The sequence below is a fragment of the Cyprinus carpio genome, chromosome A5, assembly GCF_018340385.1.
Source record: "Cyprinus carpio isolate SPL01 chromosome A5, ASM1834038v1, whole genome shotgun sequence".
In the NCBI taxonomy this organism is placed as follows: Eukaryota; Metazoa; Chordata; class Actinopteri; order Cypriniformes; family Cyprinidae; genus Cyprinus; species Cyprinus carpio.
The window spans coordinates 13,388,235-13,415,803 of NC_056576.1; the positions used below are offsets into that span (position 1 = coordinate 13,388,235).

Sequence of the window (27,569 nt, forward strand, 5' to 3'; positions counted from 1 at the left end):
TTATCTGATGGACACTTTACTATACCATGAGGCCACAGAAGAGGATTTGCGAATGACAGTGAGGAAACACAACTGATGCTATAGGTCACATGATAATGACAACATAATAGATGTAGTAGGTCCGGTTTATGTACACATTTTCATACTGTATCCACCGTATTTGCAATGTGGAAGTAATCTGTTTTCTGTGAATGTGCGAGACTTCTGTTTCATTAGCCGCTAAATAATTAGAAGAATAGTTAAGTGAAGTAAATGGTAAAACTATTTGTGCAACAAACCACTGTGTTTTATGATTAAAATAATACATTAAAATGATATGACAACAAATACCAGTTTGCAGTATCGAGCAGCATAATGGACTGTTTTTGCATGTTTTTGCACATTCACACAGTTACAAATAGCTGCACCCACTCTTATGTAAAAAAAAAAATAAAATAAAATAAATTATAGGTGTGAAGTAAGTACTTGTTCAAAATAAGTACCTTAGAGAGTATGCTATTTTGGAAGCAGCCCAGGAGTTTGTTAAGACTATTAGTTCTGAAGCACAGGCCTTCAGGTGCTGGAGAAGCTAATGTGTTTTTAGGATTCTCAGCCCAGAGTAGAGAATCAGATAAACAAAACAGATATGAATCAGACCCTTCAGGAAAATGATCAAATCTGCAGATGGATCTGAATGCTGTCTAACACTTAACTCGGCTCCATCTGAGCTGTATCATTTAATGTTTCTCATTCCTGCACTCTCAGTGTGAGCACTGCCAGGTTCAGGCATGTCAACACTTAGCCAGGAAGATCTGATTTTAACTAGCAGGCCTACAAAGGTACCTGTACTATGATAATGGTATCATAAATGTTATGAAAAGTATAGCATAAATATATTTAGAAACTATAAAATAAAGGATATATTAGTTACTTGGAATCTTATGCTCACAGAGGTACATTTATTTGATCAAAAATGTAATTTTATTCCTGTGATGGCAAAGCTTATTTTACAGCAGCCATCACTTGAATTCCTTCAAAAATATGAAGCTGTTTTCAGAATTGTTTATTGTGCACCAAATTTTACTTTTTTATGATTTTAGGTGTGAAGGAAGGATATTTAATACAACCTGAAACTAGTTCAAATTTTGTGTCTATTCCACTCTCAGTCTCTCTTTCGGGCCTCTCACTTTCTCTCATTCCAACTGTCTCTTTTTTCACACTTCCACTATTTCTTATTGTCTCTCTCCAGTCTCCCTTTCCAGTTTCTGTAATCCTACTACCAGTTATTTTGTTTTTCAGAAATACATTTACCATCTGGAGCTTGCACACACGTACATGCGTGCATGCACACACACACACACACACACACACACACACACACACACACATTACTCCTTGTCCCAGTCTCTGAGATGTATGCAATTCGTAAGCACATTAAAGATAATGACTTAGTCATATTCAATAAGCCGAGCCTGTCACACCCTCAGGAGACAGGCTTTGTTGACCTGATGCTAATGTGTTAGTTCTCAGACAATGGCAATTTACTGTCTTTTGTGTGAGGAGTGGACTAATCTCTGTTAATAGCTTGACACAATCAGGTCTGCCCAGCTGCAACAGATATTTATGTGAACGACAATGTATGTTGTTTTTGGGATACAGTCAAAAATGTAAAGTCTGAATGGAGGTAAAAATATGTTCCAATAAACGCAGTAGGGCATATCTGGAAATTAAAGTCTTCAGAACACAATTTAAGATACTTTTAAGATATGACTGTTGACAAAAGAATGGTTGAATAAAGTCGTTATCTTTGTTTTCTTTGCTTACAAAAAGTGTTCCCGTTCCTTCATATAACCCAGATTGCACGTTTGATGGCAGATGGAGTATTCTGACGATGACTTTCATACCTTTTATGGACCTTGGCTCTGTTATTTGATTGGCAGTCTATGGGACAGTTACAGGCCTCCGTTTCCATCCAAAATGTCTTAAATTGTGTTCCAAAGACGAACAGAGCTTTTACAGGTTTGGAACGACATGGGGGTAAGTGATTAATGACAAAATTTTCATTTTGGGGCGGAGTATCCCTTTTATGCTGAAGAGACAGATGTGCAAGGATGTTACATGGAATAACCTGCTTGTACTCAAATAAACTGTGGAATTAATGTGTAACGATTAACGTAACAAATTGTGATTTTTATTTACCATTTTAATTACAGCACTAAAATATGAAATATGTTCCTATATAGTTGAAGTATTGTCTTTTTGGAGGTTAAGAGTTTGATGTTTTCACATGAGTTGTGATACACGGTATGGACACAGGTTTTGGACAGCAGAAAAAAAACAACAGTGAAATAAATGGAAATAATAATAAAATGCAATGAGCCATAAATCATAGAAGAAGCAAAATGTCTACATCAAGTTAAGGTTTACTTATAGTAAGAATAAACATGTTTTGTTTTATGGCTGCCAAAACCATAAAATCATCCAAATTCAAAATGATATGTAAAAAAAAAATAAAAAAATTATGTCAAGTTAATAATAATGCATAATGTTGCAGTTCAAAAATAACACACTTCAATGTTTGATTTCTTAGGCTATTTTACTTTCATACAGTAAGCAATTCTGGTACTGTTTCTTCACTTCTTGATGTCTCTGAATTTGGATTCTGAAGCAAGACTATTGAGAACCACGGCATAAGGAGTTTCGTAGTCGGTAACTAATGAGTGTGTGTGTTTAGATATGCATTGATAGTGAATTGACCTCCCTGTCTCAGATAAAGTAAACAGAGACAGATGAGCACAGTCTGGAACCTGTAACCCCACGTTCACACTCATGCATAAGGCTCCGTCCGTCTCCGCACGTCAATAGGCATGCTATTTGTATATCTAAGTTATGTATATGACATATATATTGTGAATATTTCAGTTTGTCTTTTAAGAAAAGTTTGGACTAATGGCATTCAGTAAATGATTTGCTGTAAAGTCCTCACGTTACTCTCACCCTGACAGAGATTTTGATTGGTTAAAGTTTTGATACGTGACCCAGTGGGCTGATGTAATTTAGAATGAGTTCATCACCTCTTGTCATTTCTTGTATACAGTAATTAGCAGCGCAAACATACAAATAAACACTGCCAATCACTAAACCTCGCCTATCTTTAAATGCAGATGACCGATAACGAGGGGCTGATGGGAGCTAGGAGGGTCTGCTAATGTATGTGTGTGTGTTTGGAGGGGGGATGGGGGTCCAGCAAACACATAAATGACGCCTACAGACAGTAACTCCAGATCAGATGCGACTGGCTTGCGGGGTCTTCGAAGCAACTTCACATTTGAACTGTGAGTTCTGCCACCCAAAGACTTAAACCAACGCAATCATGACTTCATCTGTATCATGTGCGCTCTTTCTACTGGTATCAATCGGTTTTCCGTTGTCTTTTGCGTTAACGGGGGAATATTGTCACGGCTGGACGGATTCCTTCAACGCTTGGCACCGGGGATTCCAGTGTCCGGAGCGCTTTGACGGTGAGGACGCGCGCTACTGCTGCGGGACATGCGCGCTCAGGTACTGCTGCACGTACGCGGAGGCGCGCCTCGATCAGAGCACCTGCGACACGGGCTCCGAATCTGAGAACACCGATGACGTGAGAAAGTTGACGGAAAGTGGTGAGTCTTTATCTAAATTTGTGTAATTTATCTTGTTTTACTCTTTTTTTCTCTCGTTTTGTACACTGAAAAATGGTTTAGAAACAATTTTCAATCAGAAATTGCTAGTAAAGTTCTAGTTACAAAGAAACGGAATGGAACTCACTGAAAAACGTGACATGATAAATTAGAAAGACTGAAATTGCATAATCTTGTAAAATGTAGGCCTAGACAAATATTCTGTTTTATTCACAACTTTTTATAATTATTATAATTATATAATATTTTTATAATTATTATTATATAATAATTAAAATTGTATAATTATTTGACTCACGTGGTATGAATAAAAATCTAAAACATTTACATTTTATTAATAAAAAGTAAATTTTAGAAATTTTCCCTTGGAGTTGTTTTTTTGGGACATTTTTATCTTGTTATTTTTCTCCAGAGCATATCAAAATACCTAGGCCTAGATTTTTCTGAAATATAACATTTTAAATGAATTCAGTGTGTTGTAATTTCATTTAATTTTGCCATTGTTGTAACTTTCAGTGGCATTTTCACCAACCCCATATTTTCATATTCCTCATGATTAATTCTGTTTCATTTTTCTCCCTCGCCAGCTCCAACCTATCTGCCTTTTGTGATAGTGGTGAGCTCGTTCCTGTCGTTCGTTCTGGTCGGTGCGGTTGTATCTATCTGCTGCTGCCAGTGTGTGAAACCCAAAGCAAGCGATCGGCCAACAGGGCCATCCGTTGCTCAGACCAGCCTGTTGGAATCTGGAGGACACTCTGTGGACAGCTCCACAGCGTCCCGCACCTCCATGTCAGGCTTCTCCATGACAAACACCCGCCCTCCACCATCTGAGGTCAGTGTGAACCTCTACGGCCCGATGGGAAATGCGTTCTCAACCTCTCAGTCCCAGCAGTATGTTCCTCCACTCCCACAGGGGGCACCACAGTTCTACCAGCCCTACATGAATTACCGTCTCCCCCCAGAACGCAGCATGCTAATGGCCCCTGCGTTCCTGGATGCCAGCCCTGCATTTGGGCAGGTGCACGGACAACCTTTTCCTCAGGCCCCCATGCACACAGAGCCCATCTATCCCACTGTCACTATATGATGATGTTTATAAAACTACAAATGGACTATAAAACTGTGTGGAACTACACAAGGAATAAGAATGTCACAGGGATACTTTATTTTTGCTACTTTGGATGGCTTCCACAAACATTCTCTGTATCCACACACACACAATCACAGCTGACATCATGTTGGTCATGGTTGGTATCTTTTTATGATAATACTTCTCATAGGAGTGTATTTGCATTAACACTTGATTGTTTATTCAGCAATCACTGGTTGTAATGTTATATTTAACAGATTAGAGAATAAATTTTATTTTCATTGGCAATTTCTTTGACTGTCTTCTCATTCTTACACAAAAATATGAATATTTCAATACATGTTTGTGAAACTAGATCATTATGTTATTTGAAAATAGTATCATACGCTCAAAGGTTCTCAAATGAACTAATGTATGTATTGTGAAGAACATTTTAATAATCTAAAGAACCTTCTTCCACAGTAAAGAACCTTTAGTGCAATGGAAATGTTCCAGAAATATTAAAGTCCATAGATGTTAGTGGAGTCATCAATGCCAGTGATGCCTTTGTTTTTAAACAGAGATGGGCACAAATACTTGAAAATGTATTTAAAATACAAATACAAAATATCGTGTGGAAAAAAATTACTTCAATGCAAATTACATTAGATTTCTTTCAAAGGCTTTAAAATACAAAAAAGTATTGTATATTTCAACTACATATTTTAAATACATGTTATCTGTTTTTAAGATTATAGGATTCATGGAAAAGCACAAGCAGCTTTGGTTTAATTAAATAGAGCTAGTTTAATTTACTGAAATTAAGTTGCAATATTTTCCTTATACTGAAGTTCTAGAGATCTTCTTAAACAGTAAGTGTCTCTTTGTCCTGCAAAGAGCTTTGGGTTTCTCTTTACAGTACTTTGTGATTGTAAAGCTCTCCAGCCGTTACAGCTGCTTGTGTGTGTGGCTTTAGTGGGTTTTGTGCGTTTGCATGTGGAAACAGCAGGAGGGGAGAGGACAAAAGATGCAGATCTCCTCACACCCCTGAGAGCGGGATTAGTGCAGGTAAAGAGGGGTGTGTGAGTGAGATTAGGCTCTGGATGGCCCAGCTGGAGTTTAAGCAGATGCGTATGAGTTCATTAACGAGCTGCAGACGAGCCTACTGAGTTTCAGCCCAAATCCTGTTATGATGTAAAACGTGTAATGTGAAGCTAAAGACACATGAATAAATACAGCCATGCAGACAAATAAATCTGCTCAGGTACACAACTGTAAATAAACCAATCTGCTTTTCCTCACTCACACACAATCACAAAGTGTTTGAACTTTAAATGCTTAGAAAAAAAGTAAAACACACAAAGCTGGATGTTAGTTTCACATACACTCTGATTCAAAAATTCTTCATGTAAATATAAGATGTAATAGACTGTAAAACCTAGTGAGTTTAAATTGAGGAAACCGAATGCCTCAATTCATTTAAGTTTAGAAACCAGTATTTATGAGTACTGTGAACTTATTTGAGTTCACTATAAAAAGTATATTTCCTAATATACAATTAAACTATACACCCGTTTCAAATATTTTGTGTATTGATTATGCCAGTCATATGTTTATACATTAATTCAACCCTTATATAGTCAAGCCAGCTAGCTATAATGTACATTCGACAATGAAAAAATAAAACAAAAAACAAACACTTGGCTGCATCAACAAATGCAATTACTCAATTTTACCATAATGGTAAGCACCCAAATACTCAGACGTAACTGAAACCCTTTTAAATCCCATCATAACAGAACATTAAACACTAACAGTAGCTCCCCATATATAAATGCAAAAACACATAAAATAACATTTAATTTCAACATTTACCCTCCATATAGAGACTGCAGCAAAGCATGCTGGGAACTTATTCCATTTGAGCTCTGCTAATATAATCAGTTTTTGAATTCACATAACTTTTGCTCTGTTAAATTAAATTTAAGTTTCAGATATATTAGAGGGAAATTATTTAACTAAATAAATTTAACTGTTCTGAATTTTTTTATTAAAAAAAGGGTAAGAAAACGAAATTATTTTATTTTACATAGTTTTTTGCATTATATAAAACATATTTACATATAACTTATTTAAATAAAACTAAATTTTAAGTCATCCAGTACAAAAGTACGTTTTAATATTATTATTATTTTTTTAAAATTTGATTTCAGCTTAAGTGTTGTAGACATTTCTGTGGAAATAGTCAGCCTGCCACAAATGCTGTCAATGGAGCGTCATTTGAATCATCACCTTTATCACTTTTCCTGGAGTGTAAATATCGCCCCCCTCAGGATCAAGAGTTCAGTGCAAAAAGAATGTCGAACCTCATGCTGGTAAAGAGATTAGCCAAAGAAAAAGATTACTGCATTGATAGGGGTCATGGGTGAAAGGTCAAATTCCAGATACATATCAAGCCAATCCCAGACAGAGAGAAAGCGAATCAATCAGATGACATAACCAGCTGAAAGGAACTGTACTATTCTACAAATTCATCTTGACGAGTTACACAAGTTTATTAGTTCACAGGTTTTAATTATTAAAAAACGGACTCTCAGAAAAGATGAAACATTAACACAATGATTCAATACTGAAAGTTCTTAATGCCCCTTCAGTCAAATTCCAAAACACAAAGTAACAGCTCAAACGGAATGATAGTTCTATTAGAACTCAAGCTTAAGAATTCTCATTGAACTTGTTTTCCGAAATTATTCTACTTCTAAAAGGGCTGTTCACACAATTAGTCTGCATTAATATGCAATTGTTGGTCGTTGTATCCAGAGTACTTGTTTCAACGGCTGTCTTTTTCAGCGTCTTATGCATTTAGCACCACATTTTTAAAGAAGTTCAGTTTTGATGCTCTCCATCTAAACCTTGTGTGAACGGCCCTCAAGACATTTTACAACACTGACATGGTCTGGGACAGTCATGGTTACATAATACAAGAAAAGCAATTTGTACTGTTAAGAGGAAAAACATTAAAAGACATTAAAATAATTAAAGACCAGTTTAAGCATTAACTGAATACCGTACAACCGGCTCTATTGACTAAAGCCACTTCAGAGAATCTAGTTTCAACTAAATTCAACTTCATTTAGTTTTAACTAATGCACTAGAATTAAACCCAACACAGAATAGTAAACCTCAATATTTCTAAACCAGCATCCATTTCCACTACGGACTAAATACAGACAATATCACAATATCAAGTTTCACTGATATAAAAATGAAATGAAAAACTGAGAGCTCATGTCAACTGAAGCAGGAAGACATTAACTACAGGATCACTTTAAGAGGTCAAGTTTTCAGACTGCAGATGGTTCTTTCCTTCAGTTAGGTGTGTCTAGATGCGCAGTGACTATGTGGCATCATGGTAACTGTCAGTGTGTGTGTTTGGAAATGTGCATGCATGAGAGTGTGACTGATGTGTGTTTATGTGAGTAAATTGTTTCCTGTTGGGGTTGTATGTGTTAAAGGAACACTCCACTATTTTTGAAAATAGGCTAATTTTCCAACTCCCCTAGAGTCAAACAGTTGAGTTTTACTGTTTTTGAATGTATTCAGCCGATCTCCGGGTCTGACAGTTGCACTTTTAGCTTAGTTTAGCATACATCACTGAATCAGATTCGAATCACAAACTAGCTGGGGACTATTTTCAGGCGCTGCGTAATATCATTGCGCCTGATGCACCCATGTACGGCAGTAAAGTTCCTTGATTATTACGCCGGAATGAGAGTATAGTACGTAAGACGTCAGTCTTAGTACACGATGTAACTACAGAAGAGTCAAGTTTTCAATCAGGAAACATATTGAATCTCTTTGTTAATTTTTAAGCGAGATGCTAACGGTCTAATTAGATTCAATGATCTGTGCTAAGCTAAGCTAAAAGTGCTACCGCCAGACCTGGAGATCAACTGAATGGATACGAAAACGGTAAAACTCAACTGTTTAACTCTAAGGGAGTTGGAAAATTAGTCTATTTTCAAAAATAGTGGAATGTTCCTTTAAGCTTTCTCAGTGCATGTTACTCGTCTGGTTTTCTCTTGGGTTTTTTAGGGTTGCGTGAGCGACTTTTGGCTTTGCAGAGAGGACAGATATGTGTGTTTTGATGTGTTTTTTGTTGTGGCAGGAGAGACAAGCCTGAAAAAATACAACAAATTAAATCAATATACCATCTCTTTCACGTCATACATATTGTATGCGTTTCGAAATATAGCAGTTTCTAATGTCTGTACAAAAATTTGAGGTAAAATTCTGTAAGTTTTTTTTATATATATACATTATATAATTATTTTATGTTTTTTTAAATATTTGAGTTTATATTGTGTAAGTTTTTTTTATATATATACATTTATATATATTTCAAAAGTTGACAGAATAAAGCATCACATTCAAGAATGGTCTACAAAAGATATCTATTTCAAATAAATGCTGTTTTTTATGCAAAAAGATATCTATTTCAAATAAATGCTGTTTTTTATGCATACAGTTTGTTAAAGAATCCAGAAATAATGTATCTAACAATGATAATAGAACATTTAGAAACTGTATTTATTCAGCACGAAGTAAGACTGATTGCATCACAATGTATTTTTCTATAGAATTGTGTGACAATCAACAGCAATGGCTTTTGAAAATCCAGCTTTGCCATTCCAGGAATAAATTATATATATTTTTAAAATATATTAAAATAGAAGTTATTTTAAAACTGTAATAATAGTTCACAACTTTACTGTATTTTATCAATTAAATGCAGCCTAGGTGAGAAGAAGAGACTCCTTACAAAAACAAACAAAAAAATTCTTACAGACCCCAAACGATTGAACGATAGTGTAAAGGTAAACCAAATTTTCATCATAAAAAAATTGCATGGTAACTGTTCATTTCACTGCTCATTGATTGTAGTTGTTAATTCAGTTCTGGTAAATTTCAATGAAGGATTGGTTAGATTGATTGAAATGTATAACTCGCCCTTTTGAGAAAAAAATACTCTGGTCATTTTTTTATGAACAGTAGTTCAACAAAGTCAGTTTGACAGAAAGTTGCGTTTTTTATTTTGTGGTAACTTGACCTCCTAACGCATAACATTCAATTTCAGAATGCAGCTCACAGCTTAGCTGGGGTAAAATATTTTTCTTTTGGCAAAGCAATGTGTAGACACTGTCAAAGAAATGAAATATATAGTTCCACATGTGATTGCTGATGTTTGAGTGCGTGTGCACAGATAGAGATGCAGTAATGTAAAAGTCTGTGCACCTTCATAGGTGGCGGCTGCTGGCGGAATGTCGCTGTCTGCCTGACGTCTTGTTTCCGTGCAGCTTGAAGCTGTTGGGCTGCAGCTGCCGCTGCCGCAAGGGATTCTGGGATAGGAGGCTCCTGGGGTTCTGTCTGCCACTCAGCTTTTTGCTTTTCAAAGTAGCTGAAAGGAGAGGAAGAGCACACAAACAAACAGTAAGCGATTTAGCCTTCCCATACACAATTACGCACTCTCGGTCTCGCAAATTCTCTGACTCAGCTTTAAGAATTACTCTGTTGGAAACACAGACTCCTACACTGCAATGACTCATTTTGAGGAGTTCCCCCAGTCAAACACACACTCAGGAACAGTGTTACTAACTCCAATGAGAGCTTCTCCTCTTCCTGGCTGAGGTCGGGGAGTCTCTGTAAGCCGAGGGTCATCCTCAGGGCATCCACGTGTTCTTTCAGCGGCTTGTATTCATCGTGGAGACGCCTGGTTGACTCCAGCAGTTTGTTCAAGTCACTTTCAGACTGTTTGATAGTGTTTTCCATCTGGAAGAAGAAATACAGCCACTCCATAAATCACAATGATGTGAACCTAATGGTTAGACATCTGACCTGGAAACACAAAGGCTACTGGGTCAGATCCTGGACATCACAGAAAAAAAAACTGAGCTTGTAAAGCTTCTAAAATACGTAAACTACCATTCAACCATATGGAATTTTTAAAAGAAGTTATTTGATAATTCTGTATTGATGAAAATACAGCAAAAACGTAAACATTGTGAAATATTATAACAGTTAAAATAACTGTTTTCTATTTTAATATATTTTAAAATGTAATTTATTTCTGTGATGGCAAAGCTGAATATTCAGCAGCCATTACTCCAGTCTTCAGCGTCAGTGATGATTTGGCCCTCAAGAAATATTTCTTATCATTATCAATGTTGAAAACAGTTGAGCAGCTTAATATTTTTCTGGAAACCGTGATGCATTTTTTTTTTTTTGTGAGTTTGAGTCTCGGGTCGGCAGGAATTGTAGGTGGGGGGAGTGCATGTACAGTGCTCTCTCCACCCTCAATACCACGACTGAGGTGCCCTTGAGCAAGGCACTGAACCCCCAACTGCTCCCGGGGCGCCGCAACATAAATGGCTGCCCACTGCTCCGGGTGTGTGTTCACGGTGTGTGTGTGTTCACTGCTGTGTGTGTGCACTTTGGATGGGTTAAAAGCAGAGCACGAATTCTGATTATGGGTCACCATACTTGACTGTGTCACGTCACTTTCACTTTCACTTATATTCTAATATATTAAATAAGTTGCATACCTTTGAATATGTGCATTATGTCATAGTAAGTGTAAATGCAATGGATATATATTTACATTTATGCATTTACATTACATTTACATTTATGCATTTTAGCAGACGCTTTTAACCAAAGCGACTTACAGTGCATTCAGGCTATACATTTTTTTTTTTTTTTACCTAAAATATATTTATTTTATTAAGTGCACAACAAACATTATAAATAGTGCAAAACCAATGAATTTATCATCACCTGATGTGTGATATTGTATAATGATTTTTTTTTCATTTACCACATTAATATCAGCATGTATGAGACGCAGCTCCTCTACATGAGCCATTTTCTCCTGAAGCAGAAGATCCATTTCCTGTTTGTACTCTCTCAGGTGCTTCTCCTCTGACTCCAGAGCTTCAAACTCACTCCTCAGTCGAGATTTGATCTTCTCCATCTGAATTGTCTTATTCCTGCAAAACCACACAAAACTCAGTAAACATCCAGCCAATGCATGACAGCATATGAGGATGCACTGCAAATGCAAAGTCTTCTGATATGGTGCATGTGGTTTTAAAACGAATAAGGCATCTATTATGTGGTTTCAGTGATCCGATAACAAAACGCTTTAGACCCCGTGTGTGCACGTCAATGTTTAACAACAACCTGACAATCATATGTATGTTTGAGGGTTGCATAAACGATTAAGAACTGTTCCGCAGGAAATAATGAACCGTGTGCTCTGCAGTTTCGTGTCTAACCACAACAGGATGCTTTTCACACTCATCTTCGCCAAAATAACGGTTCGATCAGATAATTTGTTAGTGGTCCTTGGTATGTTTTCGGATTTAGTGCAAAGCTGCGTATTTTTGTGGTTTAAACGCTTTGCTTTAGCATCACGACCGATACAAAGACTGTCAAAGGAATTTCTCATACCGTTTTTTTACAGGTAGCCTATAATGGCAAATTCATGCATTGCTTATGAAATTAAATGATTAAGGGTACATACGTCGGGGTTTTTTTTTTCGATCTAGGCTGAATTGGCCAGATGTTGAACACGGGCTAGCGTGTCTGCTGCTTTGGAATCAATCTCAGCTTTTCTTACCTTATTTCTTTGATGTTTTCTAGCTTGCACATTATCTCTTGTTCGTCCGTCATGGTGGACTATGAAACTTTGAGATTTCTGAGGGAATAAGAAAGGAGGTAAAGGTTGTAGCGGATATACCTCTCATAAGAAAGACAATAGAAATGCTAACCAGCTGTGGACAACAGCAACACGACGCTGACTACATTTCCCACAATCCTCGGCGAGGTTTAAAGGGAGAGTGTGTTAAATGAAACAAGCGTTTGTCGGCCGTTTATGATATTCACATTATATATTCTTATAGGAAATATTGCGCAAGCTATTAAAAATGTAACCATCTAAAATACCACCAACGTTTAGTGACAGTTGGTAGAGGCAAAAGTGCATAGCAAAGGTAACTTGCAACAACTTCATATTTTTAAAAGTATGAAATAGTAAACAGTCAGTTGTAGTTTAGTTTAGTGCGTTTATTAGACAACAAAGAAAAAAAAACATATCCAGTAAAACAGAAAACAACTATATCGTCAGTTGGTGTCTGAACTTATTCACATGAAAGCGTTTCACTTGTCTCAAGTATATCATTGTAAATACAATAATACATATAATAATTCCACATTTAAGTGCACTGGTATTTACATGGTACTACACGGTACAAAAACAGTGGATATTTATTCATACTTCAGTGCTTGATGTTATTAGATGTCTATGCAATTTTGGTTTCGATTGCTCGTAGATAAATATCCACTTCCTCTCTGTAATTTATCCACTCCATCATCCAGTAATTGTTTTCGAGAAACCAAATGGTCCAGTCTGCGATGAACTGAACGATTCAGACCGAAGCGCGTTTGAGAAGTTCATCGAAAAGAATCGACTCAAAAGAATCATCCATTCGCGAATCGGGAATCACCACTTCTGATTCAAAACAGACAGACAACAGAAAATACAAGGCACGAGGCTTGAAAGCTCTATTATTTTCAGGGAAATGCATCGCTAAACAGACCTTCGCTACTGAAAAGCGATATGATCCAAAAACCATCAACGTTACCACATAGCTACCGAGATGTATATTTAAACTAACAGTTGGACCAGTCGTGGCGATGCTACCGGCATTGTTCATAGGCTGATACTTGATTGTAAAGGATACCAAAATAATAACAACTGCTGAATACTGTATCAGCCTTCTGAACAATAAATTTGGGAGACTGGCAGTCGCATCGGACAGCGCATTCGGTGTATTTTTAACCCTCTGTTGCTGCATTACCGGAGTACCGTCAGCCGTCCACCCACGTGCTTCAAAACGCAGAGACGGAGGCAGCAAAAACGCACTTTCTGCGGCTCTGCCCGTCCGAGCGGAGCGACAGGGGGCGTCCAACGTGTTGCCGAAGCGCAGGCGGTGGGTGCAGTCGGGGCCGCTGTAGGGAAGGAGGGAGGGAAGTGAGGAAGGGAGGGCGAGAGGAGAAGGAGGGATGGAGATGGATGATAGATGCTTATGTAGCGCGTCCCGTACGTTTGCCGTTATGCTCGGCCGCAGACAAACTTGCATCCTCCCGTGACTTTCTTTCTTTCCCTGCTGCTCCACCCATGAAGCAGGACGCAGGGCGAATGCGTGCCAGTGTTCCGGAGCGCGTCGTGATCGCTTATTTATCCGTCTAATAAATGGTTTTGGAGCTCGCCGCGCCCGCCGGTGCAGGCCCTGCGCTCCAGCGCTGCATCCCGCACATCCAGCGGGTTTTCCGGGTCAGAGTGAGCTGCAGCACCGCCGAGTCCAGCTGCGAAAGCCCCAACGCCGGCTCCAGTATCATCGTAAACATCGAGGACGGCAAGGAAGAAGATTGCACTAAAGCTAAAGTGAGTGTGAGTGCGAGAGAGCGCGTGTGTCGCAGGAGAGCAGCGCGAGCACGACATCGCCATTCAAGCTCTTATTTCATTACATGTTCGGGTCTGTTTTTACTTTCATGGGCCAAATTAGAGACTTTGTTTATAGCCTCTATGATTATGTAAAATACACCCCATGTAAATGTTTCTGGTGAGGCGAAATGATCTTTAAATCACGTGCAAAACTGATGCTCACGACTCACGTTTCACAGAGATTTACTGAGTCCAGTTTGACATACACTCGTTGACCTTTGAAGAGACAGTCTAATAACAATGACCTATTGTAGACACAATAGTTTTTTAAATACTTAAATGTATTACTTTATATTTAAACCCGACCCTTGCACAAACCTGTTGATATCATTAAAGCTGTAGCAAAATATTGTGTAGCCTATGTCTCGTTCATATAGTGCGAGGCGCTTCAAATGTCAATGAGCAAGTCTTTGACAATTGTCATTATAGGATATTTTCGAACATTTGACCCTCACAAGTCTAGCAAGATTTGTATACACACATTTATCCTTGAAAACGGTATTTTCCTATTTTAAGGCAGGTTATCTTCAATATTAAACTTTTTTTTCCTGTTCTTTATGAACTGAAGACATGATGCATTGCACTTGCAAGATGCTGGTCATGAGAAATGAAGTGTCCTTGCTTGGGCCAAACAAAGTCAAGGCAGTTGAAGGGTGCAAACACACACACACACACACACACACACACACACACACACACACACACACACACACACACACATTTATTTGGCATCCTGTATATATGCCAGTGTTATAGCACTGGCCTGATGCTGCTGCATTTGTCTGTATTTGAGTGTTGCATGAACCTAATGCATTAAAAGCATCTTACATTGTGCAACTTCAGGTAAGTCTTTGCATCTCTTTGCAAGTACATGCTTTCACCCTTCTGCTGACTCTTTTGGCATAACTGCACCATAAGATGCTGCCACCCACTGTGTCTTCAAACTGAGTGCCTGAGCTCAGAGCTGCACCGTGGGCCTTAAATGGGCTTCATCTAGCCATGAGCTCCAGCAAAGAGACTCCACTTGTTGCTATGAGACAAACCAGCATAAATCTATGTGTGTGCTCGAGTGCATGGTGGCCTTGCTGATTGTAAGCTTGTGTTGTGGAGGAGGTGAGGAGCAGAGAAGGGAAAAAGAGAAGGAAAACAAGGCAGAAATGAAAGGGGAAGAGCGAGGGAAGAAAAGAAGAAGTGGGGGAGACTTTTAAGAGGAGGATGCATTCTGTTGCTTGGCTTGTTTGTGGTGCGTCTGCTGTTTTGCTGCCGGCTGTTTGAGTCACAGAGTATTGTGTGATTTTTAGGACATGAGATATGACCTGTGTGTTTACAAAAGACTGAAATCCGGTGGTCCACTCGTGTGCAGCTCACTAAAAGCTGCCCCCATATGACGGACCACTTGTTTGTCCATAAGATGGCCATTCTGGCTCACTAAGCTGCAGTTTCTCTCTGCAGTCAGTGAAGTGACAGAGTACGGAGCCTTCCTGTATTTGTTCACTCTGCCCTTTCATATTTAATATGACGTCTTACCTTTGTAAAATGCTGATCCAAACTCTGCTCTCTGGCAGAGGAGTGGGCTCATACCTTTTCACCCAAGGAGGAACATTTCAGCGTTCTCCTCCTTTCTTCCTTGCGTTTTCATGTGCTCCATGCACACAGACCAGCAATTTCCCGATCAGTTCCAAAGCTGGCCGGGTAATTTTAGAGAAAGCGTAAATTTACATCAAACACGTTCAAATGAACATGGGTGTGTGAATGAGCAGCTGACCTTATATATATATATTTTTTCTTTTTTTTAAGTATTTACTGGTTTACGTCATCATTTCAAATTGTTTTCAGATCAGCTCTTCAGTTGCCTTATCCTCATTTGTCAGTTTTTGGCCACTTATATCCAATTATTCAGGTTTTCTGTGGGCTGTTTCACTGATCTCAGAACAGTTTCTCAGTCTGCTGTGGTGGACTGCTTGCATTGACTGTGTGATGCAGCTGACTTGTGTTATTTGATACATACAAAACATGTTAAAGATGTTCATATATTAAAATATATTTTAATTATTAGTATTATTGTTGTGTTATTATATTATAATAGTATGATTTATATTATATTTATGTTTAAATATATTAGTAATATATTTTAACATTTTATTACATAAATGCTATTTATTATTAGTAAGTTAGTATTATTGTCATAAATATATTAAGCATTCATATAAATAAACATTTTATAAAAATAATTATTGTTATTACTACTTTATTACATTTAAATATATTAGTAATATATTTTATTTTTATCATATAAATGCTTTTTAACATCTTTATGATGATAATAAAAAATACAATATTATTTTGCCAGTTGCTAATAACAATATTGTTATCATTTTAAAGATGTTAAAAGTCATTCATTCAATAAAGTATATATTTTTAACATCTTTATGATAATGAAAATCATTGTTTTATTTTATCATATAAATAATAATAATATTGTTATTAATAGAAAATATATTTATATTTAAAAATATATTAGTAATATATTTTGATATTTTATCATATAAATGCTTTTAACCTCTTTATGATAATTATTAATAATAATAATAATTTCTTTAACATAAAGAGGTTAAAATAATATTTCATATTATTATTATTATTATTGATAATAACAATAGTAAATTATTTATAATACAAAAATATTATTAACATTGTATATTATTATGATCATTATTGTTAAATATTAATAAAATCATATTTATCACAAGCCTGGATGGATGTTTTCTTCATGCATTCCATTGTAAAATCTTAAAGATATTAACAGAAAACTTATGTCTGTCTACTATGTAAAGGTAAATTTTGTTCCTGTGCTGTCCTGCTTTAATAAGCATCTCTGTTCAAGCGATAGTGATTATTAAAGCCATCATCTTTCAGGTTTACTGCAGGCTGTTTCACTGATCTCAGAACAGCTTTTCAGTCTGCTGTGGTGGACTGCTGTCGCTGACTGCGTGACGCAGCTGATCTGAGACCTGCTGTTGAAGCTATGATTCCCAGCTCGGGCCCCGTGGCTTGTGAGTGCAGATGATGCGGTTCAGTGCCCAGGGGAACATGCTGCTGGAGTCAGCGTCACGACTCAGAACAGCAGCTATGTCACGCTGGGGAGGAAATTCTTCAATACGCCACATCTGCAGAAAGAGAGAGAGGGGGAAGATTGTATACACTGTCAGTTTAAAGTGATATTATTCATCTCAGTGCAAACAAACACCCATAACACACTCTCTCTCACCATCGCATGTGTGAGAAGGGCTCCAGTTCTGCGCGTAGGTGTTTAGTGAAGCTTGCATGTGTGATGCTTTATACGTGCATGTCGGCTTTGCACATGAAGCACTGTATAGTATAGAGCAGAGTAAATGTAATATGTGCACTGTGTGTTTGCATGTGTGTGTGTTCCAGGCTTTCCCAGAGAGCACTGCGTTGTGTTAGTCGTGACTGCTAAAAAGCAGTTAGCTGATGACAGGGCTGCGTTGCTAGGCAACCGGTGTCATGAGCGCAGAGGAGCCTCTCGTAGCTGGATGGTGCTATCGGTTTTCTCTACACACACATACACACGCACACACTCTCAGCCTACACATACACACATCCCTCTCACCCCACACACAAAAAACAGAGATGCACACACATGCACACGCAGATATTCAGATATTCTCACTCACTTTATGCACACAAACATTAGACATTGCATATCAACCTTGATAGAATTGCAAATATTTAATACTAGTTTAAGCTTGAGTCAAAGAAGTTTTTGGGGAATTGCAGAGAATTATGGCAGGTGTGCAGGAATCTGCTAAATGGAAAAGGAATGAGTTCAGATTTGGATGAAAATGTAAAAACAAATGTGAGGGTCTCTGAAGCTGAGCAGAGTTTGTTTGCGCTTTGAAAGAAGTTCATTAAAACAGTATAATTTCCCCTCAAGGAAGTTCAACCATAGCCCCACCCAAAGAAGCTTCTCTTTTTTTCATATTGAAATTGTTTACAATACCAAAACGTCTGACATTTGAGAATTTTAAAAATGCAATGATAAGTTTTCCCAGCAGCACCTTGGTGCAGCCTGACCAAGGCAACTGTTTGTGTCTTCCCTCATATAAAAAAAAAAAAATTTTTTTTTTAACTATATATATATAGAGAGATATATATAATATATATATATATTAGAAGTATTTAATGCACAACACGTAATTTGGGACAGTTTTTGACTATTTAATTAATTTTTTTTAGAATTTAGCGTTTTCTATTTTTTTAATTTTTTTTTTTATTGCAAATTACTTAAGTCATTACTACAGTCTTCAGTGTCACATGGTCTTGAGGAAATCTTTCTAATATATTGATTTGGTGCTCCAAAACTTTTTTTAATGAACAGAATGTTTGAAGAACAGCCTGCTTTGGAACAGAAATCTCGTATAACATAATAAATGAACTATTTTCATTTTTTCTTAATTTTAATGCATCCTTGCTGACTTTTTTAAAGGAGTTTCTTATGCCCATGAAGGGTGCATTTATTTGATCAAAATACAGGAAAAATGTTTAATATTATGAAATATTATTGCAATTTAAGATATTTTTTTGCTATTTTGATATATTTTTGAATTTTATTTATTCCTGTGATCAAAGCTGTATTTTCAGCATCATTTTATTATTTCTTTTTTGTATCATGATCCTTCAGAAATCATCCTAATGTGCTGATTTATTATCATTGCTGGAAACTGTTGTGCTGCTTAATATTTTTTTGGAACCTGTGATACTTTTTTTCAGCATTCTTTGATGAATAAAAAGTTAAAAAGAAGAGCATTTATTTAAAATAGAAATCTTTTCTAACGATATACAATAATGTTCAAAATTTTGGGGTCAGTCAATTATTATTATTATTTTTTTTTAAAGAAATTAAAACTTTTATTCAGCAAGGATGTTAAATTGTTAAGAAGTGATAGCAAAGATTTATATTTCTAACGATATATTTTTTTGAATTGATGTTGTTTTTTTTTTTTTTTTATGTCTGTCTGTGTTGTTCAGATTATTTGTTGTGAGAAGAAGGTTTTTTTACATCTTGTTTAGTAATAATTGTATAGTGTTTTTTTTGATTTTTTTTTTTTTGATGGAAACAAAATAAAAGTAAATAAGGAAATAAATAATCAAGATTATGATTATGACTGATGAAAAGTAATTATTATGTGGATTATATATGTTGATTGCTCTACAGTAGTGCTCAAAATTGTCTATTTGAAATCTGTTTTTTTAGCAGTTGAGCATTATAGCCAGTCACAGACATGTCCATTGAACAAATGAATGCAATGGTGAAATGGCCATTTAAACTGGTCATTTCTTTGTGAAATTTTGGGGGAACAAAATATATGTTAATGTGTTTTAAAATTTGAATAATGCCACCATTTATGCAATAATGTATAAAAAAATTAGAAAGAAAGAGTTCTCAGCTTGGTTTGGATGTGTAGCTACATAACAATAAAATGGCATGAAGTATCCCCACACAAAAAAAGTATTTGAATGTAAATTATATTAATGATAGTAGCTTAATATCAAGACAAACGATCAGTCCACCATCTCTTCTCTTTCTCTCAGGAGTACATTGTGTCACTGATTAGTCCTGTGCATAAGCACCGTGAGCGTTTGACTCTTTGGCTGCAGCGGCGACTGCATGCCCTACGCGCAGCTATTGAGTACGAGAGCTGTGCCGTGGTGCAGGTGAGGGACCATGCACTGGAGCTTCAGGGAGGTCATGCGCAGGTAACAGCTGCATGCGCTATGCTGCAGCGCCTGAAGATGGAGCATCGTGGCTGCCGCGAACCCCAGCCCTTGCCCGCTTCCGCCGGCCATGACTCTCCAGAAGAAGAAGAGGAGGAGGATGAAGAAGCTGGGGAAGACGGCAGTAGTTCTGAGAGTGACGGCGAAGCACGGTTGCGGAGCGGGAGTTCTGGTGGAGCTGTCAGCGCAGCGGGGTCAGGAGAAGGAGTGACCGGAAGGAAGCAGGACCTGCTCATAGCAACCAAACCTCACCGGCAGCTATGCCGCTCATCCTGTTTGGACCGTCCCAGCTTCAGTCAGAGCAGCACCTTTCAGGAGTTACGTGCAGATGACACCCGCTCTGACTCCTCCCAGAGAGCCCTCGCTCTGCCTGCCTCCTCAGCCCAAATGCCCTTGCGTCAAACCAGCGATCGAGATTACCAAACCAAAATGGACTTTGCTCTGAAACTGGGCTACTCCGGAGAGCAGGTGGAGTCTGTTTTGAGTAAACTGGGGTCCAGTGCACTAATCAATGATGTATTGGCCGAGCTGGTGCGGCTAGGGAATAAAGGAGATCCAGAGAACCAGGCTGCAGTGGGCACTGCTGGTTTAATGCCACGGGCGATGGGAGCCAAAGAAGCCATAAGCCCTGAGGCATCACTGGAGGAAGACCCATCAGACACATATGACAACCTCCGACCAATCGTGATTGATGGATCCAATGTTGCCATGAGGTAAGTGCTAATGAGAACCAAACTCTTTCCACAAATATTGTTTAAAACATACAATTCCTATAATTATATTTGATATTGTTTGAAAAATAGTGTTTGTATAATAAGTTAATTTAAAAGATGCTATGAAGCAAAGCAACCTAGTTCACATGACCTTTTAATCCAATTTATTATTTCAAACTAAAAATGTTAGTGGGGAACTAGATTTTATCAAAAGAGAAATTTTGTGTTATCACTGGGTGAATTTTTTCTCTTTTTTGGATTTGTGAAGAAGTGGTTGGAGGACTAAAAAAGTGAAGAATTTAGAGAAAAGAGGCAGAGGAAGTTGTTCTTTTTACTTTAGTGTAAGAATCAAAGAGAATGTTATTATGTAATATTAAGCATTAAAAAACATTATGATTAAGAGATGTTCTGAAGGATTATGAAATTGAAAAATACTTTGCTCCTCGGAGAAATTAAAAATATTAAAAAAAAAAAAAAAACTACTGGGAAGTATTTGCACAAGAATACATCCTTGAGGAGACATTCATTTGTGAGGTAGAAGGGTAGGAAATTTAAAGGTTTTTAAGGTAAAAGGAAGGGATGTTTATTTTTTTAATTATGTTTATTTGAAATTTAATTTTTAGTGTAAAAGGGTCAATTTAAAGGATGTTAAAGGGATATTTAAGTTTTGACCTTTGTACTGTAAATTTACAGTTGTATCCGCTATTTAAATAATAAAACAATAGAAGAAAACTGGATGTTAATTTTGATTTGTACATTTGATGTTTGGAAAGGTATTATATTATTATGTAAAATTTTTAGAATTGGAGGAAGTGCATAATGCACAATTAGATAATTTGATAGTTAAAAACAAAAATTGTTGAATAATAATAATTCATTTAAAATATCATATTGGATGATGATAGATTTTTTGGTGATGTTTTGTTTTTTATTTGTTGGTTTTAATTTCATGCTTAAAGGCTCTGGACTGATAACATAATGTAAAATGTCAACAACGGTTGATGAGAGAATTAGTCACAGTATCTGTTCTTGTCAGTTTTAATTTGGGGAACTGTGAACTAGAATTTTGATGAATAGTGAATTGAACTGTTGAACTAGAAGTTTACTTCTGGAATTTACATTGTTGCAGGAAGTCTTTTGGTGAAACAATCTTGATGTTTCTGTTTTGAAATGCTTTTAGTATTGAGAAATGTTCAATCAGTGAGAGAATTGTGTGTGTGTGTGTGTGTGTGTGTGTAATTTGATGTTGGTAATATCATTTTGTAGCCATGGAAACAAAGAGGTGTTCTCATGCCTGGGCATTCAACTGGCTGTTGATTGGTTCCTAGAGAAGGGCCACAAAGACATCACAGTTTTCGTCCCAGCATGGAGGAAAGAACAGTCAAGACCTGATGCACCAATCAAAGGTACCACAAAAATGAAAAAAAAAAAAAATTATAATAATAAAAATTCTATAATGATTTAACACTTCCCTGAAGTGTGAGTATGTGTCTGTGGATATCCAGTTGTTCTAAAAATCTGAGACCACCAGATAAATTGCTTCTACATTAATATTAATTTAATGTATTTATTATTAAATATATCAATTTGAGTGAAAAGTTGAATTAAAAATAAATTTCTGAATTTATTAGTATTGAGTGAAAATTTTGTTTAAAAATAAATTTCTGAATCATTTTTATTTTTATTTATGAATTTATTATTTTTGTTTGATTGTTCTTTTTATGTTTGTGTAAAACCTGATGAATCATATTCTCAAGCATGATTTGAGAATGATCCAAATAGCATCTTGTGCTTCAGCAGAGACAAACAAAAATTACCTATTTTTGTTTTTGTTTTACAAAGTTCACATGATCATTGTCACCGATTCCCTGCCTTTGATTATTGACCTAGAAGTATTCATTATATTTCATAATGTTTTTTTATTTAAAAATGTTTAAAATTCCAAAATGTTCTGTTTATTTTCAGGCTTAAAATAGGTTAGACGTTTGACCCTTACTGTATGTTGTTAGATACAGTAGATCTTTTCACTGTGTGTGTTACCATCAAAAGCCATTTTTATTTGCCTGCATGGACTTCTCCGAGGAGCCGCCATGTGTCCAGTGAGATCGTCCATCTGTGCTGTGATGTTTATACAAGTTTGCGTATGTCTGTGCATGAGGTCACAGGAAGTGATGATGTGTGATGTCACCCTCATCCTCAGATCAGGAGATCCTACGGAAATTAGAGAAGGAAAAGATCCTTGTCTTCACACCGTCTCGCAGAGTCCAAGGCCGGCGAGTGGTTTGCTACGATGACCGTTTTATCGTCAAGCTAGCCTGTGACTCAGATGGGATCATTGTGTCCAACGATAACTACCGAGACTTGCAGAATGAGAAACCGGAGTGGAAGAAATTTATTGAGGAACGACTCCTCATGTACAGCTTCGTCAACGACAAGTATGCTCGCACACAGTTACCATGGTGACGGGGTTTTCTCTCTCTCACTAAATTGTCTTCTGCTTACCACCCTCGCACCCGTATGGCGTTCCTCTCTCTCTCTTTCTTCTTTCATTTTTTATTGCTCTGTCATTTGTTTCAACTCTCCAGTCAGTTGTTCTATTTGTAAATAAGCTTTAATTAATTTACTGATTTATTTGCTTAAGTTTGATTTCCAGTGATGAGGTCCCATGATTAGGCCTGTTGTGTATGCCTGTATGCCTGTTCCCAGTAACATGTGATTTAAGCCACACACTGCCAAATAAAGTAATTTTAAGTGAATATAGAAATGTCATAAATGGGCATTTTTGTCTCACTTGCGGATGCAGTAGTTCAGTATAAATGCTTTTGTCGTGCACATACACCATCAGTGGTGGTTCACGTCACAAAACTATTAATGATGCTTTAACATACAGTGTGAATGCAGAGTGCTCCAGTTTCACTTTATTTTAATGGCCACAAGTAATAAAGAATTTAGGACAGAAATATTCTACTTCTGTATAATGTAGAACATTCTTAAAATCACATATTTATAATATAAATAATGATAACGTTCCTATTTAAATACATTTTAGATTTAAATCATTATTCCTATCATAGGGTTGTGCTTATTTGTGTCTGTTGGATTGATTTTTAGGTTCATGCCTCCTGATGATCCTTTAGGGAGACACGGACCCAGTCTGGAAAATTTTCTCCGTAAACGACCAGTGGTTCCAGAGCACAAGAAGCAGCCGTGTCCTTATGGTCAGTACAGCAAAAGTAGGAAATTAATTTATGTCTTTATTCCAGAACATCACAGCATATTACAAATATCCATATTTGCTGTATTAACACTGTAATATTTAAGAAGATAAATATATTTTATACGTTTTTCATGCAGTCAAACTATAGATTTTCAAAAATAATTTTCAGTATACTGTTATTTGAAAAAAAAGAATCAGTGAATCATTTTAAAAAACACACAAGTAACTTTTTTTTTTGTCTCAACCACCACTATTGGTTTTATCACAGGTAAGAAGTGCACGTACGGCCATAAGTGCAAGTACTACCACCCAGAAAGAGCCAACCAATCACAACGGGCTGTCGCAGATGAGCTCAGAGCCTTTGCCAAACTTTCTGCTGTAAAGACAATGAGCGAGGGGGCACTTGCCAAATGTGGGACCTCTGGTTCTGCTGCCAAGGGAGACAGTAGCTCAGAGGCAAAGCGAGTGGCACCCAAGCGCCAGTCTGACCCCAGTATCCGGTCAGTTGCATGTGAGCAAGAAGAGAGACTCTGTCCAGCGCGGAAGGCTGAGGCCAGTTCTGTACCGTCTTTAGTTTCAGCGCTTAGCGTTCCAACTATGCCACTGACGAAAAGTCACGCAGCAGGCGCTCTGAACACACGCTCAGCGAGCAGCCCTGTTCCAGGGTCTCTGCACTTTACCCACAGCTCGCTTGAACATGCAGGCAGCATCCAGTATCCCCCCATCCTAGTCACCAATAGCCAGGGAGCCTCTGTGGCTTACGGTGAGCCGTTCCCCAAGTATGACTCTGTGGTAAGCGACCATGGCTACTATTCCATGCTCAGTGACTTCTCCACCATGAGCCTCCAAGACAGTTTCTGCAGTCTTGAACAGCCAGAGCCTGTAGGGGTTGGTGGAGGATATCCTGGCAGAGCCAGCATGTGCCCAGAACCTGGCCGAAGCCATTCATCGGACTCCTTCTCATCCTACAGTGGAGAGATGTACCTCAACTCATTGGAGGGCAGCCTGGACGACAGCATGAAAGGGCCACCTTCGCAGTCCCAGACGCAACCTTCGGTGCAAACGCGCCTTCAAGCCTTTGCTCACGGTTTCCACCATGAGGCCTTGACACGTGTACAGAGCTACGGAACGGATGAACCCAAACCGGGTCCTCGAAAGCAGTCCTCCGCCCACCTTGCGCCACACTCCCAACACCCAGTTGTTGGCGCTCGATCCAGCTGCCCAGGAGATTACCCTCCACTCTCCCAGAACATGCTGCCTTCTGCCAGCCCCTCACAGCAGAGTCGATCCTTGGGCATGACTCGAATGGACAGCATCTCTGACTCACGGCTCTACGAGAGCAACCCGCTGCGCCAAAGGAGACCTCCTCTTTGCCGAGAGCAGCATGCCAGCTGGGACCCTTTGCCATGTGGTAATGAGCCCTACAGTTATGGAAGCTACGGATTAACAGGAGGCCTTATGCCTTGCTGTGAAAGGGTGATGGTCCGCAGCATGCCCGAGAAGATGGAGCAGATCTGGAGGTCCCCATGGGATAGCGTGCCGCCTCCACCGCCCAGTGCTCGTGGGCCAGTGGAGGAACCCCAAGAGCGGCACCCTATTCCAGAACACCAGTATCAAACCTACCGAAACCTCTGTAACATCTTCCCGGCATTTGTGGTCCATTTGGTCATGGAGGAGAACCCTCACATGACCGATCCCCAGCAGCTGGCTGCCGTCATCGTCACTAAACTGCGCTCTTGCCACTAAGCACATCACAAAAGGCTGCTAACAACACCACCATAATATTTAGATATCCTAGTGAATGAGAAATTGGATGCCTTGAAAATTTCATATTTTTGTTTCACTCTAAAGAAACAGCCAGCCCCCATATGTAATTATGATCAGATTGGATCCATTAGGAGGTTGGCTAGCATGATAGCATTGATGCTGCATTGGTTATTATGTAATCTGTTAAGCCATTTGGGAGCCTGGATCTTGTACCTTTTAAAGTTTAGCATAGAAACGTGAGATCCCTCATAAAAGTCCTGCTTTCTCCACCGTTTAGCTCCTGAGATAGGCCAAAAAGTTCTTAAGGTTGTTCATTAAGCCGACTCAAAAGTGTATCCACATTGAGAGAGCAACTGCCTGCCAGTTTGATGGCAGATCTTGAGAATGTGTTATTTCGTTGGTGATGATAACATTTATCCTTTGAAAAAGAGTTACATGAGAGAAATCTCTTTGGTAAAACCGATCAGAAATGATCCTGCACAATATGAATAGTATTGTGTATGTATATGTGTATTCACTTGCATTTGCGTGTAAATGACGTGACACCGTGGTGTGTTTTTTTTGGTGTGCGTGATGACTTGATGTGTGATTTTGGAAAGAGGAATGAACGCTTGTGTACCTCAAAGCATGACCTTTGAACTTTTATGGCCTTACATCGGAGCGACCTCACCACACATTAATGTGAATAGTACTTAATAGTTGTGGAGGTCGCTGATTTGCATTTGTTTTATAAAAGCGAGCACTGGGACAGAAAGGTATAGATTCTGCCGTGCTGCAGTTCAGACATTTTAATTGGCTGGGCTGTAACTGCAAACCGGCCTTGCAACGTCTGTTTGCACACATGCACGGATACGTATTTACGAAGCCATTTTAAAAGATTGAGCCAAACAGAAAATCAATGTACATTTTCCTGATCTGAAAGCACTAGGTATATCTAGTTGGAGAAGATATTATTCATATGTATTTGCTAAATGTTGTTGCTGTATTGTAGATTTTAAGAGAGATGTTTGAGTAAGCATGGGCTTCAGTAAATCTCTCCCAGACAGCATGTTAACACTATGCTTGACAGAGAGCGCCGGTCACATTTGGCTCGTTAGTCAATAACTATGTTTTCACAAGTATTCACAAACTGGGGAGGAGAATGCGTCTCTTCGGCAAAATGCTCTTGTGCAGCATCTATTTCCTGATTGATGCCGAGAGACTGCCCCATTTCATCTGCTCCGCCCTGTAAATTAACATATCTTCAGGAAAGCGTGAATGTTATTTGTCCAGAGATGCTCTGGGTGTTTAAAAAAAAAAAAGACTTAAATTGCTCCTTCATTTTTTTTCATGAGCACAGGAGTGGCCCCGTAGGGCCACCGTTACTGCTCGTGGGAAGGTGTGACACACTGCCTACCTGTCTCTTCCTGTGCGACACACACACGGAACACCAGGCTGTTGTTGGGTTGTTTCTGACATTTGGCTGACAGTTGGCTTGCTGCCTCTCTACCGCCCCTGACCCTGCTTCAACTTGGACACAAAACCCAACCTCTCAGCTCCCTAATACGAACACAGATGGTTCTCATTCCCTTTAGTTTTATTTTTCATCAAAGTTCTTCCAGAAGGCCATTAATGATTTTTTTTCTTTTTACAATCTCTGTTTTTTTATATATATATATATATATATATATATATATATATATATATATATATATATATATATATATATATATATATAGATATATATATTTTTTTTTTTTTTTTTAAATGTTTTCTTTTTTATGATTATTTATACATTTTAGGC

At 37.9% G+C, this 27,569-nt stretch overlaps 3 protein-coding genes across 4 annotated transcripts; 2 read left to right on the forward strand and 1 right to left on the reverse strand.

The window, feature by feature from the left end:
- Positions 1-3,243: 3,243 nt before the first annotated feature.
- On the forward strand, positions 3,244-5,068 carry LOC109090388 (protein shisa-1-like). Its single transcript, XM_019104199.2, has 2 exons — positions 3,244-3,641; positions 4,247-5,068. The coding sequence occupies exons 1-2, from the start codon at positions 3,353-3,355 to the stop codon at positions 4,744-4,746; spliced, it is 789 nt and encodes a 262-aa protein (XP_018959744.1). The 5' UTR covers positions 3,244-3,352; the 3' UTR covers positions 4,747-5,068.
- A 2,194-nt stretch (positions 5,069-7,262) lies between these two features.
- Positions 7,263-12,596, reverse strand: LOC109090391 (zinc finger C4H2 domain-containing protein). Its single transcript, XM_042753973.1, is given in 6 exon segments — positions 7,263-8,887; positions 8,890-8,907; positions 10,024-10,186; positions 10,385-10,557; positions 11,603-11,774; positions 12,407-12,596. Coding segments are annotated over 6 exon segments (675 nt in total). The 5' UTR covers positions 12,460-12,596; the 3' UTR covers positions 7,263-8,791.
- Positions 12,597-12,806: 210 nt separating this feature from the next.
- Positions 12,807-27,453, forward strand: LOC109090009 (probable ribonuclease ZC3H12B). Of its 2 annotated transcripts, none has more exons than XM_042753965.1 (6): positions 12,807-14,233; positions 19,907-20,802; positions 22,069-22,208; positions 23,003-23,237; positions 23,914-24,035; positions 24,288-27,453. In XM_042753965.1, the coding sequence occupies exons 1-6, from the start codon at positions 14,042-14,044 to the stop codon at positions 25,763-25,765; spliced, it is 3,063 nt and encodes a 1,020-aa protein (XP_042609899.1). In that variant the 5' UTR covers positions 12,807-14,041; the 3' UTR covers positions 25,766-27,453. The 2 variants fall into 2 exon arrangements, with proteins under 2 accessions (XP_042609899.1, XP_042609900.1); XM_042753966.1 differs by having other exon boundaries at positions 12,810-14,233; positions 23,914-24,020.
- The last annotated feature ends 116 nt before the right edge of the window (positions 27,454-27,569 follow it).

What these genes read in the sequence shown, in the direction of transcription:
- LOC109090388 (XM_019104199.2), top strand. Translation starts at nt 3,353, where the DNA reads ATGACTTCATCTGTATCATGTGCGCTCTTTCTACTGGTATCAATCGGT. An exon ending in GAGAAAGTTGACGGAAAGTG is followed by an intron (nt 3,642 to 4,246) that starts GTGAGTCTTTAT and finishes CTCCCTCGCCAG; the next exon opens with CTCCAACCTATCTGCCTTTT.
- LOC109090009 (XM_042753965.1), top strand. Translation starts at nt 14,042, where the DNA reads ATGGTTTTGGAGCTCGCCGCGCCCGCCGGTGCAGGCCCTGCGCTCCAG. An exon ending in GGATCCAATGTTGCCATGAG is followed by an intron (nt 20,803 to 22,068) that starts GTAAGTGCTAAT and finishes ATCATTTTGTAG; the next exon opens with CCATGGAAACAAAGAGGTGT. An exon ending in TACAGCTTCGTCAACGACAA is followed by an intron (nt 23,238 to 23,913) that starts GTATGCTCGCAC and finishes ATTGATTTTTAG; the next exon opens with GTTCATGCCTCCTGATGATC.